The sequence below is a fragment of the Mauremys mutica genome, chromosome 19 (genome assembly GCF_020497125.1).
Source record: "Mauremys mutica isolate MM-2020 ecotype Southern chromosome 19, ASM2049712v1, whole genome shotgun sequence".
Classification (NCBI taxonomy): Eukaryota; Metazoa; Chordata; order Testudines; family Geoemydidae; genus Mauremys; species Mauremys mutica.
The window spans coordinates 26,504,590-26,520,482 of record NC_059090.1 but is presented as its reverse complement, the minus strand read 5'-3'; the positions used below and the strand labels follow the sequence as shown (position 1 = coordinate 26,520,482).

The window sequence follows — 15,893 nt, the reverse complement described above, 5'->3', positions numbered from 1 at the left end:
GACCTCAAGCCAATGGCCATCCTTGGGGAGGGTACAGCACCCGTCAGAGACTTCCTGCCTTTTGCTGAGCTGTGTCACACGTCGAGTATTTTTTATATATTCTTGGTTCCAATATTTTTAAAAGAACAGGAATAATTTTGTATTAATAGCCATCTGGAGAACTTCACTGATGCTAATTATGTAGCTAGTAGCTTTTCCATACTATTATCACCTGTTATGTAGAAGAGAGACAGCAATGGATTCTGGCAAGCTACTCCAGTGTGTTATAATGATAGCATAATTTCTGTAGTTGGTATACAAGCTTTTCCCTAATAAAATGCTTTATAACATCAAGTAGAGGAAAGTTTGTCTACAGGCAGCAGATTCTTGCATCTAAGTAGCTTGCAACCACATGTCATGTCAAAACTGCAACCACTATGGTTTGGAGTTTCCTTTAATACCATATATCAACAACAAGAGAAGACACGAGCCTTTCCGGATTCTCACTGTGATGGGAAGACGACTTTAAAGCAACAGGCCTCTGTATGGATATATCACTTCACAGTGAAATGGAGAAAAGATCATATCCTATGGAAGAGGAATTAGAATGCATTGCATTGAACTGAATTGAATTACAAGGGTTAAAGTAGCATGATGCGTAAGGAAAACTGTCAGTTTGACAACTTTCGACAAACTACCATAAACCAGAGGTACTGCTCAGATTAAAATTCAGCACCCTTTCCCCTCCCTACATGCAGGTCTGACTCACCTTAAATGAGAAATGGAAGGATTTTAAGTGATTAAGTAACTGTACATGAGGGAACCAATCCCATGTATTCCAGTAATAATACAAACTGACAGAAATCTTTAAAAGCTGCAGTATGTCTGCTCTGCTGTGCAAGGCAATACCAAAATGAAGAGCCTAAATACAAAAAGTTAATACACGGTCTCCTTTATCTGATGATATGGAATAACCACATAGAGAAGGGAAGCTCAGAACATTTCCACCACTATCCAGAACAATATAAAATATATCAATCCATTGAAAGATAGTGGTTGGCTGGTTTAAAGCATCCTTTGAGAACATACTCAGAATGCAAAAATGTCTGCCTGTCCCCGACCTTAGGTGAATCAAAAAATCTCAATTAATATTAACAGAAATTGAATGCACACATTAGAGGTGTTTAAGTGAAGTAACTTGAGTTACAAAGAGAGAGTTTATGATATTCATATTTAACAAACTAATGCCACATTAATTACTGTGTCAAGATTTCTCAAGTTGCATAATTACTTATATTTGTTGGTTACTGAATTTTACAGCGGCTTACACTACTGCTATCTGTTCATGCTCAGATAAAGAGCCTAGTGCTTTCAGTCCAGACTAATAAATTAAGATTAGTCTGAGTGATTCTCTTGAAGTGCTACAGCAGAGAAGATGATACTACAACTTTCAATTAGATTCAGGAAATTCCTGCAGAAAGTCAGAAGAAATCTGATTTTCAAATATTTCACAAGAATCAAATCAAAATCTCTGAGCTTTGTTTTGATTCTGCAATATCTACAATCTAAGAAAGCCAGAGAGTTTTCTTCTTACTTAAACCAAAACAGTGTCTTCTGCCCCCTGAAAATAAAGATAAAGATAAGTATAAGACTCCTGATGGTCAGGAGCTAATTTCTCCATTGCAATGTGCCCTGCAGATCTTGTAAATATTAAAGCAATTGGGAAACAAATTAAATTCACAGATTAAATATTTTACAATCTTAATTTAAAAAGCTGTTTCAAACATACCTTTATGGACGATTTAAAGCAGTGGTTCTCAACCAGGGGTACGAAGGCAGTACACTAGCGAAGGCACTAGCGAAGGCAGTACAAACTAAAATTTCATACAGCCAATGACTTGTTTATACTGCTCTATATACTATACACTGAAATAAGCAACACAGAGTCCTGTGGCACCTTACAGACTAACAGACGTATTGGAGCATAAGCTTTCATGGGTGAATACAGTCTATAAGGTGCCACAAGACTCTGTTACTTTTTACAGATCCAGACTAACACAGCTACCCCTCTGATCCTATACACTGAAATGCAAGTACAATATTATATTCCAATTGATTTATTTTATAATTATATGGTAAAAATGAGGAAGTAAGCAATTTTTCAGTTAACAGTGTGCTGTCACACTTTTGTAATTTTTATGTCTGATTTTGCAAGCAAGTAGTTTTTAAGTTAGATGAAACTTGGGGGTATGCAAGACAAATCAGACTCCTGAAAGAGGTACAATAGTCTGGAAAGGTTGAGTGCCACTGATTTAAAGCAACTGAAAACTTCCCTGCAGTGTCCCAGCAGTCCAGGAAAATAATGGACTGCAAATGTGAAGTATCATAGATTAATTTATTAAAAGCATCAGGCCATTTGTTTCTCCCCAGAACTTTGCAAGGCAACATTAGTCTCTGATGACAATTTATAGGCCTAGTTTGGGCTTTAACAAAGTTAAGTGATCAGACTTTTTGGCATGCTGAACAAAGATAGAAACTGGCTAAGAAAAGGAAAATAGGATTTCAACTGTGGAAAGTCCCAATGTTCTCCGCTATGTCCAGTGTTTGATATATTAATCTGGAAAAGTGGGTAAACAGTGGTGTCAAAACATGCTGATGACAATTATTTTGGTTAGTCAAAACTAGAGACGGGTAATGAACTATAAAAAGATCTAACCAAGCTAGATGAACAGGCAACAAAAAGGCATTTGTTAACATTAAATTTTACCTGCAGGGTAATGTACATTTCAAGGAATAATATAAACTACTCATACACCTTAATGGGTTCTAAAAGACCTGGGGAAAAACTTGGGCATCATAGTGTGGCAAAAGTCAAACAGCAAAAAAAGAGTTTTCATGTATAAAAAATGAGTGAGAAAAATACCACAAATATTACAAAGCCATTACATAAATCAGTGTAATGCCCTCAAAGGTACAACAAGATCCAGTGGCTAGCAACTGATGCTACAAAAATTCAAACAGGAAAGTATGTGTAAATTTATTTTAAGTGTAGCTGTGTGTAATTAACCATTAGAATAGCTCACCAAGGGATGTGATCAACTTGAAGTCTTTTAATCAAGAGTTGATGTCTTTCTAGAAGTTATACTGTAGTTCAACCATAAATTACGTGTCTCTATTCAGGAATTACTAGTTGGATGGAGTTCTACGGCATGTCATATGAAGATCAGATTAAATGATCACAGTGACTCTCTTCTGAACTTAAAAATTGTATCTGTGAATGCCATATTGAGCTCTGATAACTATCTCACAAAGCATAGTAGAAACAAAAGAGGGGCAGAGAAAGGCAACAGATGATTACAGGTATGGAGAGAATTCTGATGGAGAGGGTAAAAAAATTGGGATTGTTTAGTTTAGAGAGGAGACGAAGACAACAGGACATGACAGAAATACACAGACTGAATGGTGATATATCAGGAGGTCCTATTTATCTTCTCATTATAGAAATGCAAAGGGACATCCAATTAAATTGAAAGGCAGAAAATTTAAAACGCATAAAAGGAACACACACATAATTAACCTGTGGAACTTAGCCACAGGATACCACTGAAGCCAAGATCTTAAAAGGGCTTCATGAAAGGATTAGAGATTTCTAAAATCATGATTGGTGTAAAGGAAGTAGATAAGTAAGTGTTGTTTACTACTTCTCGTAACACAAAAGCTAGGGGTCACCAAAAGAAATTAATAGGCAGCAGGTTTAAAACAAATAAAAGGAAGTATTTCTTCACACAATGTACAATCAACCTGTGGAACTCCTTGCCAGAGGATGTTGTGAAGACCAAGACCATAACAGGGTTAAAAAAAGAACTAGATAAATTCATGGAGGATATGTCCATCAACCCAGGATGGGCAGGAATGGTGTCCCTAGCCTCTGTCTGCCAGAAGCTGGGAATGAGCAACAGGGGATGGATCACTTGATGATTACCTGTTTTGTTCATTCCCTCTGGGGCACCTGGCCCTGGGCCACTGTTGGAAGACAGGATACTGGGCTAGATGGACCTTTGGTCTGACCCAGTAGGGCCATTCTTATGTTCTTATATGGATAACAGAAACATTCACAGTTGTATTAGATAAGGCACTTCTTGTTTTTTTTAATGGGATATAAATTCATGTTTTAGCAAGTGTCGGCCACTAAATTATGGGGTTTAGGAAGATAACCTGCCCACAGAGAAAGCATTTCATAGCTTTGTGCTCTGAGGTTTCTTGACTCTTCCTCTGAAGTATCTGGTATAGGCCTTTCCAAGAGACAGGATGATGACAGTAATGTTATGTTCTTATGAAGTAATGAAAATCAGTTCTCACATTCAGATAAGAAAAAAAAGCTAAACACATTTTGTTTTAAGAAGTAAGAAAATGGGTTCAAAATAGGAGTGTCTCAACCGAAAGGATATTCTTTTATTAAAGAACAAAGTTGGGCCCCTGAAGACAACGCTTTTGAATAAAAAGATTTGGTGCCTACATTGTCCATCTAGCCCAGGGGTTCTCAAACTGGGGGTCAGGACACCTCAGAGGGTCATGAGGTTATTATATGGGGTGTCACCAGCTGTCAGCCTGCACCCCAAACCCCGCTTTGCATCCAGCGTTTATAATGGTGTTAAATATATTAAAAAGTTTTTAATTTATAAGGGTGGTCGCACTCAGAGGCTTGCTATGTGAAAGGGTCACCAGTACAAAAGTTTGAGAACCTCTGATCTAGTCCTTCCAAATGCAAGCCCAGGCCCACGTTGCCACTCCCATTCCCCTCATGTGACATGGAAACACAGCTCTCTTCAGTCAGAAGAGTTCATTTATTCAGCATTGCCCATTAAATAAACCAGATAAACGAAGGGGTCTAATAGCCTCATAGTCAACATGGGCGGCAGATATTGAAGACCATGGAAGGCTGAGCTTCCACAAACAGCCTTGCATGGCCCCACCCACCCGGTGCTCTAGGGCTGGAGGGGGCGCACCACCTGCCCACCCACTCGGTGCTCCAGTGCTGGGGCCACAACACCCGCCTGGCACTCTGGGGCTTGGGGCGCTCAGGCAGCCCAGGGCTGGCTGGGGAGGGAGGTCGTCGCTCTGGACTCGGGCAGGAGGGGTGGAGCCTCTGGCAGAAGCAGTGGGGCCTCCCCGAGCCTAGGGTTCACCCACTGCCCATGATAGTCAACAAGCAATTTGGGACAAATCTAAGACTGTTTAGTTGATCAGACTGATATTTACTGAGGCACAAGGCTTATCTCAGACTGTTCCCTGCCTGAAACAATATATTGTGCTTTTTACCTTGTGTCATACACATCAGAGTGAAGGTCAAACTTGTAAGTGGGTTTAAACTGCAAGGGACCCTCTATAAATTCCTGGAGAAAAGCTTCCTTCTTCTTTGCCATATTTAACTGTAGAAATAAAACAAATGTTATAAACAATGTGTTATAAAGAGCAACTTGTAAAGATTATGTTTAAAATCAGAGATTAAAGAATCATTCATGAAGGAGATGACAAAGCATCTTCTAAAAAGGATTCAAAATTTTACACAGTGCAACACATCTTCCAAAGAAAAGGCAGAGGGGCTCCTTTGCAACTGATAGAGCCTTTAAAGTAATCTTTCTAGAAATACTGAAGTAGTTATTCTGAACTGCAGATATGCTAGGGCCAGCCCACTAATATTTTAAATGACCTCTTGGGGTGCAGGGAGAGGGAGACAGACAGAGACAATAGGACAATTTACAAGCCAGTAAAGTTCACTGAAATCTTCAGTCACCACTGCACCAGAGTCAGAATGAAACAGCAACAAATATATACAAGTTAAGTAGGTAATATTTAGGACTGAAATGCAAGACTTCACAGCTGTACCAGTCCCAGTAGGGAATAAGTTAGGAATAGTAGTGGGAACTCAAAGCTACTCTAACTTGGCCTCTCTGAAGGGACCCTGTAGTCCCTGTAGGAACTTTGACAGAAGATGTGAGAGCAGAAGCACCAGTGTAAGCTATTTTTTAGCACATGTCAGCACTAGAACCAGCAGAACATTAAAAGGGGACCATACCTGGTCCTTTTCCCATAGTAGATTGTACCGGCTATTGCTTATTGACTCTCGGACAAAATGTATCCCATAATCTGCTATCCGGAAGTTTAGATCTCCAAACCAGAAAAGAATGCTATTAAAAAAAAAAAAAAAGTAGTAAGCGTTCATGGTTTCCTATAAACTTTTTTTTTTTTTTTTGGAGGGGGGGAAGGGGAATCATGACTATAGGGAGATTACAATAGAATGTTGAAAAATATGCGTTATTCCATTGCTTAGATACTTTTCTTTATTTCTAATCTAAACACCACAAACAAAATCTTCATTTAGTAACAGTTAAGGTTACAGAATGTCAAATCCACCAGTCCAAAACTTTAAAGGGATGGTAATCAAAATTAAAGGGAAAGTTTCCTACATTCCTTGCCATTTTCAACACTGCCTACTACACAACAAACTCCAGCACTCCACAAGGCCTATACTTCCAATTTCAACAGGTACCAATACTCATGGGCAGTGGGTATCAAAGGCAGGGGAAGGCTCAGCCTACCCAAACTGCCTCTGTGGCCCCGCCCACACTCCACCCCCAGGTCCCCTCCTGCTTCCCACTGGGCCCATGTCTCTTCTTTCTCATGTGGTCAAGCCCCAGGCCAGTGGCACTGGAACTGTGTGGTGTGGGGCCATAGCCCCCACCTCTCCACCCTGGTCAGACCAGCATGGAGCACAGCTGGGGAGCCCAGGTCGCTGTGGAGTGCCGCAGCAGCCCCTCCACCTGCCCAGGCAGCCCCAGGCCGAGTCCCCGTCCCCAGATCCGCCCCAGGCAGGCAGAGGGTCCACAACTCCACACCAGCAGCTCTCCCCAACCCAGCTTCAGCTGGGGGGGCTCGGAGCTGCAGCCCGGCCATGGTAAGAGCCACATGTGGAAAGCTGTGAGGAGCCGCAGACCCTCCATCTGTCCCGGAGGGGCAGGGGCGGCGACAAGAAGCCCAGGGGCAGAAACACAGGCCAGGGGTTGCTCTCAGCCCGCTACACCTCAGGCTGGCGGAGGGTCAGCTGCAGTTCCCCACATCTTCCTGCCCAGCTCTTATCATGGCTGGGCTGTAGCTCCGAGGCCCGCCTCCCCCAGCCAGAGCTCCAGACAGGGGCCTGCCTTTGCCTCCACCTCGGGCTGGGGCCCCTCCCCCCTGCTCACTTTTGGGAGGGCTCCAGCACCCTTGCCCCAGGCTGAGGCTAGTGGAGGCAGGCCTGTAGCTAGGGACCCTGGGCGGCTGGAGCCAGTGCTCGCGCTGCCCACCCACCCAGCGCTCGTGGCTGTGCTGCCCGCTCACCCAGGACTCCAGGGTGGGAATGGGGTGCACTCAGCTGCCTGCCTGCCCACTTGCTGGGCGCTCCAAAGCTGGGGGGGCCATTCTGGGCTCCGGCAGGGGAAGGGCAGTGGGCCACGGGCAGAAGGGGCGGGCCAGCTGGGGGCTAGCCTACCCAAGCCCATCGGTCACTCACCACCTGTGCCAATACTCCAGTTTCATCAACATTTTGTGCTAGACTGCAAGTTTAATGGCACCTTCAACAACACTGAGGCAGAGTAACTTCCAAATGTCCGGTATATGTGATAATAAGCTACATCTATCTGTTGATACCAGAACATCTTCAGGCACTGTTAAGGTTTTGCACTATAGCGCAAGTTTGATGAACCTGGAGTACATATTGCTTTTTTTAATTTGTTGGAGATGAGAAATGAAATCCTCATGGAGTAGATTATTGACAATGTTGAACACAATACAAAAGAAGCACGGAAATGAGCCTTTTCTTTTCATTTCTGAAATTCCTGTAAAATTAAAAAATAAAAACCAGGACTAGTGGCCTGAAACAGATAGTGGAATATTTGCCATTTGGGGATTGGTCCTGCTTTGAGCAGCGGCTTAGACTAGATGATCTCCTGAGGTCCCTTCTAACCCATATAATCTATGATTTAGATTAGAAATCTGAGAGACAGTATAACACCCAGGGCAATTAAGTAATAAAATAACTTGCCAAGAACTGGTGGATGGAGGCTCCATCAGTAGATGTTCTAACAAATCCATTTAGGTAGATAAAATGGCAAAAATAGAGCAAAATAGAAAAAAAAAAACCTCTACTCAGAGAGAAAGGAGAATCTCAGCATATATGGGTTTATCTTCTAAAGGCCTCCAACCACTAGAAAACTATATTACTCAGACTAGCTAACTAAATACTATTTGAGATTAGCAGAGAGTACAATCCTGCACTACAAGCCTCAGATCTCCAGGAGATCTTTTCCAGCTCTTTCCGTTTGAATTCAAGGAACACATCCACTGAAGAGACATTTAAAGTAAAAGTGTGACACGTGGAAGAAGTCCTCAGACAAATCCCTACTTAAGAGAATGTTGTGGAATGAACCTATGACAGACACAATTATCTCAGAAATGGGGAAGAAATAATACTGTTCTAGAACTTGGGTGTAACACTCACTCATGGTCTAGAATATTTGGCACATTCTCATCTTCAAACTGCTGCATTTCCAGAATTTTCTCAAAGTCATCCAGTCGTTGCTCAGCATTCTCAATGTGAGCAGGCAAATGGCAATTCATGAAGCAGATCATATGACCATAGAGGGACATGCGAATGGTGACGCCTCCTTTGTTCCCCTGAAGTGGAAAAATAACAGCGCTCTTTGAAGTTATGGTCAACAGCTGCAAATTTATCCATTGCTACAACATTTGTAATTTCAAACAGTGCTATTAAGGAATAAATATTTGGGTTTTGTTTTAAATTTACAAAAGCAATATTCAGTAGCCATCATTCAGAAATCTCTCAGCCAATAGACTGGTGAAATTCTGTGGCCTGTGTTATGCCGGTCATACTACGTGATCATAACTATCCCTTCTGGCCTTGGGGGTGAGGAAGGGGGAAAGGGGGAAGAACCTATACAAGTCTCTAGTACATTTATTGCCAAAAAACCCAAAAAACTCCCTAAGAAATCCACATCATGTAGTCATGCAATAATCCATGCCATCAGCTCTCAGATATCCTTTACCCAATATCCATAAAGGCCTGTGCGCGTGTAGTGAGTGTGAATGTCCCGTATGAAGGGGATATGAGCATGCTTCACAAAGACCAGCAGAAGGAGTCCCTGCATTCGAACGGATGAGAGCTGCAAAAGATGAGAAAAAGGCCACAGTCAGGTTATATGGAGTACTTGGGATACCACAAATACTGGAGTCTGCTCCTCGGGCCTTTAGTTGGAGAATGCCACACCCAAGGTCGCATATTTCCTACAGCAAGTCTGACCTAAAGTTTATGGTAAAGCACACACTGAAGAGCTTCTGAAAGTGCCATTGACTGGAAATTCTAAGGTAATCTCAAATTAAAAAGGGAGTTCTTTTGCTGAATTAAATATTAAACTGATCAGTACAGTATTCCTTGTTACTTAAACTGAAAGTAAATACAATGCTGTCCCTAAAATTTTAATTTTCAAATGTATTGTAGAATTTTGTGCTGAAAATGCCTAATTGTATTGTAGAACGTATCAGAGGGAAACTGGATGTTTGGACAACTGAGGGTTGGAGCTTTTGGCACCTACGAAGGTGTGAACATTTAACTAGATATTTCTGCTGAAATAATCAGAGAAATTAGTTCATGTGAACCTTTAAAAAGATTGGGTGCTCAGCACTTTCTAAAAGGCAGGACCCATAAGTGCTTCTCAAGATGGACACCAAAAATTGACACTCCCAGTATCACTAGTCACTTTTGAAATCTCCATTCCAAAGAGATTCAGACAGACAACTCTAAAGGACAAAATCTTTTTCTTGAGCTGGTATTTTTCGTGAGTCCACGTCGAGTGTTTCATATTACTAAACTCTGTGAATATCTAATCCCTGCATCCTGACCCCCCAATGTTTCCACTTTCCACACCATTTCCAAGTGTGAAACTGGAGCTGTCTATTAGAAGTGCTGTCATATTATAGTAACACAACACTTGCAAAGATTTCCTAAAGCTGGGTTTACACTGCCACTTTCAGCAATAAAACCTCAGTCATTCAGGAGTGTGAAAAAACACACCCCTGAGCGACAAAAGTTTTAGCGCTGAAAAGTGCCAGTAGTGCTTTATCGCCAGGAGCCGCACTCCCGTCAATAAAGCTACCACCCCTCATTCGGGGCGGGGTTTTTGTTGTTTTTTTTAAAATCACCGGGAGAGCTCTCCCCTGGCGATAAAGTGTGTCTACACTGCCCACGTCACAGAGCTGCTGCAGCAGTGCTGTGGCGTCCATGCTGTAACATGGGCAGTGTAGACACAGCTTTCACCAGCAAAGCTGCGCTTAAAACTATTCCCTCAAGCAAAACAAGCTATACTAACAAAAGAAGTTTTGCTGAAATAACTGCCCCTGCACTAGGTTTTTCTACCAACACAGCTATATTGGTCAGGGATCAGACCCCTTCAGACCTGACTAATACAGCTATACTTGCAGAAGCCCCTAGTATAGGCATAGCCTGATCTCAGAATACTGAAAACTGTCATATTTTTCATACAATTAAAGACCAAATATTAATCTTTTTCTGCCTCACTAGCCTACAGCTACTATCTGTAACAGTACTCATGCTTAGAAGGAACAAATCATGTCATTTCACTCAAAATCTGAGGCCACACACGGCTGGAGTTTTTAAGTCAAGAATAAGTTTTGCCAACTGCCCCCGCATCCCAGCGTTGCCGGATGGTTACAAATGCTATTTTAAAAGCTCAACCTCTAACCGACAGGTGTGTAATGCTAGGCATCTGCAGAACTGACTATGAGCAGTGCAAATACCCTTCCTCTTGCAAGGAAGGTTTAGTTTACTGAATGTTACTAAAGCTATGATGCCCACGAGGCAAATAAGGCACTGTTTCTACTTTAAGATGTGTTGAGATTCCATTGACTTCAGAAAGCGCCTGTGCCAACAAGCCAGTAGGTTACAAGTCTAATGGAAAGACTTGTGTATACAGATAACTATCAGCATCTGTACAAAAATACTCAGTACCAGTTGCCAAGGTGTCTCCTTACTACCCACAGTAATCAGAGTTTGGAGAGAAAAATAATGAATGGAGGGTGCTAACCATTTATAGAATTGAGAAGTTACCTTGATATAACCCAAAGGAGAGAATACAGTCATGAAGAAAATGCTCCACGGATCATCAAATGCCAAGTCAGAAAGGAAATTTATGATCTTGGAGTTCACCTCCTGTAAACTGAATACAACAGGGTTACTCATATATTCTGGGCTCAATCTAATCCATACTTTTGGCAGAGTCCTCATAAGTTTTAGGAGCAAACAGGTAAGACTAATACCATGACATCCTAACAGACTTTCCTAAAAGCAGTTATAATGTTTCTTATTCTTACCCATGCATGATACAATAGGCAGTGTAATCTATCGGTGGTGCTAACTTTTAAAACAGGAAAGTTACAGGGTCTTAACCAGAGCCCTGACTTATGCTCAATGTCAAAATTCATGACAAATACAGGGTGACAGAAGGTGAAGTGATAAACGATACCATTACAAGGTGTTGCTGCAATTTAGCTGAAGGACAGAGAAGTGGGTGAGTTGACTACAGGGTGATCTGACAGATCAGAACCCCACTGGCACTGCCATGGGGTGACTGATGCAAGGACAGAAACACCTTGACTGACACAGTAGGCAAGGAAGATTCTGCTCAAACACTTGGCTCGCCTTGATTTCTTTAAAAACTCTGCCCTGTAAAGTGTTGTCAACAACTGCCAGTGAGGTAAGAATTTTTAAAATCTGTAGATGTTTGAGTAAGTGAGCTTGTATCAAGGGACATAAGGCCTGTAGTTCTGCTACATAAAAAGATTCAAGATGCGAGTCGGGGAAACAAGCAGACAGTTCATCACAATATGCTCCTAATTTCTATTCACAGTCACTAGCCCCCAGCCTTTAGACTTCTGCATTTAGTGATATTATGATCCAACGCTTCACCTTTCACAACCGTCACAGTAATTATGGCTGTTCAAAAGAATTGGGCAGTTATTGAAAAAAACAAATTTTGGCAGTAAACGTGCAGAGAACTGACCATGGTGTCCTTTATCACATACCTACCCGATAACATACATATCCATACTCGGTCCCTGTGAACTGAGCTGAAGTAAGCTAGTGACATCAGGAGGAGGAGAAGCTGTGCCCACATTCCAGGTTACCAAGTGTAGTCTACATATTAAAGAAAAAAAAAAAAAGAAGAAGACAAAATTGAAGTCTAAACAGGTGAGCACTTTTCCACTGCAAACCTCCCATATGTGGGGGAAAAAAACAAGATTTACAAATAATGACAAATTGAAAAGTATCAGAAAAGCTATTTACTAGCTACACAAAAATTTAACAACTCGCCAATCAGAGAATGAAACCTGAACTCTTGACACTTGTCTTTCAGCTTTTTCCCCCAAATCAGAAAAGCCTCATCTAGCGTGCGAGAGACTTCCTCATGAATCTCATCATCTGAGCTGATGTCCTCCACACAAGCCATGAGTTGTGCCACTCGTTGTCGAAGCTGTAAGCGACCACTGGACCCTGTACTGCTGAAACTTGCAGAACGGCTGCGGAAGGGGTGCAGGCTTTCTAAATCAAACAGGGAGAGGGATGATGAATCCTGAAGCGCATCTTCACTATTCAAGGACGCCATCTGGGCAAAAGAGCAGCACAACTATACTCCAAAGTGCCAGCCACATTACCCTTCAAATCCTGAGTACAGGAAAACCCTCAGTGGCACACTCACAGGGTTCTTCAGCTCAAGTTTTAACTCATGTGAAATTCAGCATTATTCCTAGCAAAAACGTATAGGTGCATTCTTTCAGTAAAGCTGAAAGAAATACAGCATTAAGATCAGTCACACACTACTGCTTCTGACAAAAGCTGATGAGTCCTGCCCCACCTCACATACTAACTCACATTTCTTCCTAACAGATTTAACTCTGTTAAGAGCTTGAGGTTTAAGAGAATTTATTGCTGATGTGATTTGAATCACATGTTTCTTTCGGCAGTTAGAAGAAATGTAATCTCCAACTTCCAGGCATGTGCACTACTCAATTCTATCTGAGTAAAGCATAAAAAGCCACAAAGATCCTAGAGCTTCTGATGAGGGATTCCAAAAGCACAGACCTGCCACCTAACTTTTCAAACAGTATCTAATACTGTACACAGTTTTCTGAGAAAGGATTTTCCATTATTATTATATTGTAGGTGGTCTTTAAAACACTAAGCTGCTAATTTCCACCTACCTTACATTCTTATACAGTATCCATTACAAAAGTATCTGAATAACTTACAATCTTTAATGTAATTATCCTCACAACATCTCTGTGATACAAGGCAGTACAGTAGAACCTCAGAGTTATGAACACCTCAGGAATGAAGGTTGTTCGTAACTCTGAACAAAACGTTATGGTTGTTCTTTCAAAAATTTACAACTGCACATTGACTTAATATAGCTTTGAAAGTTCACTATTCACAAGAAAAATGCTGCTTTCCCTTTTTTTTTTTTTTTTTAAGTAGTTTAGTTCTGTATTGTATTTGCCTTTCTTTTTTTTTTGGTCTCTGCTGCTGCTGATTGCGTACTTCTGATTCCAAATGAGGTGTGTGGTTGACTGGTCAGTTCGTAACTCTGGTGTTCATAATTCTGAGATTCTACTGTATTATTCTTCCCACTTTGCAACTGGAGCACAGAAAGACTGAGGTCGCACAGGAAGTCTTCGGAAAAAGCAGGGAATTGAACCTGTATCTCCTCACTCTTAGGGTAGTGCCCTAACCACTGGAATATCTTTCCTCAATGAAAATTTCCCTTTGAAATGTTATACTGAAGTTAGCCAGAAGCTACAGTAGAATAAGCTGATACCGCAGTAAGTGATGGGCCTTTCATATATACTACAGTTCACCCTCTACTAGGGAAGAGATGGATTACCTGAGAAAACTCTCCAAATTAGCATTCAGAAGGAAAGCCAGATGGCAGTGAAGATACAGAGCCAAAAAACTATTGAATACAAAAGTTCAAGGAGAAAATATCAGCAAATATTGAGGAAAATTTAATTAGATGATGTCACTAGACAAGAGAAGAAAAGGGCTGACAGCCTGAGGATCCACACCAAAAAATGAGAAAATATGAGGTAAAATAAAATCAAACAATTCGAGGATTAAGCATTCTGGTGAGCTATCACTGTAGGACAAATTTCAGAGTAGTGAAAATGTAGCTGTAGAAACGGAATGCAAAAGGCATACCACCACAGGGCATTAGGCAATCCCAGTGGACTGGGTATAATTCTCTATAAACGCTTAGCACTTTATAACTCTCTATCAGCATTAACTGATCCTCAACAATCACAGTGAGTAGGTATGATAAGATCTTCACCTGACTGACATCACAAGTAAGTTCTCTTGCAAAATAAAGAAGCTACTCAAGGTACTCTGTTGATCCAAGCACCTAGTGATGTGTCAGAACACTGTTCAAGCCAGGAGAACCCTATTTTAGACATTTGGATCACGGGGCACGGTATTCCCCAGAAATGAGCCCTTCCCAAGCATGCTTTCTGCTTGACACTGATTTACAATAAGTTCCAGAAGACTGGAAGAAAGCTAATGTTGTGCCAATATTTAAAAAGGGTAAATAGGAGGATCTCAGAAATATAGGGCTGTCAACTTGACATCAATCCCAGGCAAAAAAATTGAATGGATGAGATGAGACTTGGTTAATAAAGAATTAAAGAAGGGTAAATATAATTAATGTCAATCAACATGGTTTATGGAAAATAAGTCTAGGCAAACTACTTGATATTTTTTGATGAGATACAAGTTTGGTTTATAAAGGTAATAAAGTTGCTGTAATATATTTAGACTTCTGTAATGCATTTACTTGGGACTGAACAACATCTTGATTAATAAACTAGAATGATACAAAAATCAACATGGCACACATTACATTGATTAAAAACTAGATAACTGACAGATCTTAGAACGTAATTATGAAAGGGGAATCATCAAGCAGCTGATGTATTTCTAGTGGAGTCTTGCAGGGACTGGTCCTTGGCCCTAGTTAACATCTTTATTAATGACTTGGAAAAAAGCAAAATAATTTCTGATAATGTCTGCAGATGACATGAAGTGGTTATAATGAAGAGAATAGGTCACTGATATAGAGTGATCTGCATCACTTGGCAAACTACATGAAGGCAAACAATGTACATTTTAATATTGCCAAATGTAAGGTTATATATCTAGAATGAAGAATGTAGGCCATACTTGCAGGAAGGGGGTCTCTATCCTGAGAAGCAGTGACTGTGAAACAGACTTGAGGGGTCATAGTGGACAATCAGCTAAACATGAGCTTTCAGGGCAACACCGTAGCAAAAGGCTAATACAATTGTTGGATGTATAAACAGGGAACTATTGAGTAGAGTAGGGAGGTTATATTACCTCTGTATTTGACACTGGTTCTGATGTCCACAAGGATGACGAAAAATTGAAGAGGGTCCAGAGAAGAGCCACAAGCACCATTAAAGGTTTGGAAAACATGCCTTATAGCAACAAATTCAAGGAGTTATATCTTAGTTTGCCAAAGAGAAGGAGAAGGAGTGCCTTGATCACAGTCTATCAGTACCTATATTGGGAACAGAAATTTGATAATAGAGGGCTCTTCAATCTTGCAAATAAAGGTATAACAAGACTCAATACCTGGAAGATGAAGACAAATTCAGACTAGAAATAAGGTGCAAATTTTTAACAGTGAGGGTATCTAATCATTGGAACAACTTAACAAGGGCAATGGTGGATTCTCCATCACTGGTAAGTTTTAAATCAAGATTGGATTCTTTTT

At 41.0% G+C, this 15,893-nt stretch overlaps 1 protein-coding gene across 6 annotated transcripts in view; it reads right to left on the bottom strand.

The window, feature by feature from the left end:
• INPP5K (inositol polyphosphate-5-phosphatase K) overlaps window positions 1–15,893 on the bottom strand; it is a 30,189-nt gene that overhangs the window by 10,919 nt on the left and 3,377 nt on the right. For 4 of the 6 annotated variants that reach the window (XM_044993700.1, XM_044993701.1, XM_044993699.1 and 1 more), the window contains exons 3-9: window positions 12,137–12,244; window positions 11,159–11,267; window positions 9,081–9,197; window positions 8,516–8,691; window positions 6,056–6,167; window positions 5,299–5,408; window positions 1,574–1,600 (exon numbers count right to left, since the gene is read on the bottom strand). In XM_044993700.1, coding sequence (XP_044849635.1) covers window positions 1,574–1,600; window positions 5,299–5,408; window positions 6,056–6,167; window positions 8,516–8,691; window positions 9,081–9,197; window positions 11,159–11,267; window positions 12,137–12,244 — 759 coding nt within the window. Of the gene's footprint in view, window positions 1–1,573; window positions 1,601–5,298; window positions 5,409–6,055; window positions 6,168–8,515; window positions 8,692–9,080; window positions 9,198–11,158; window positions 11,268–12,136; window positions 12,245–15,493; window positions 15,674–15,893 lie in introns of those variants that run through there. The other 2 variants (XM_044993704.1, XM_044993703.1) reach the window with 2 other exon arrangements.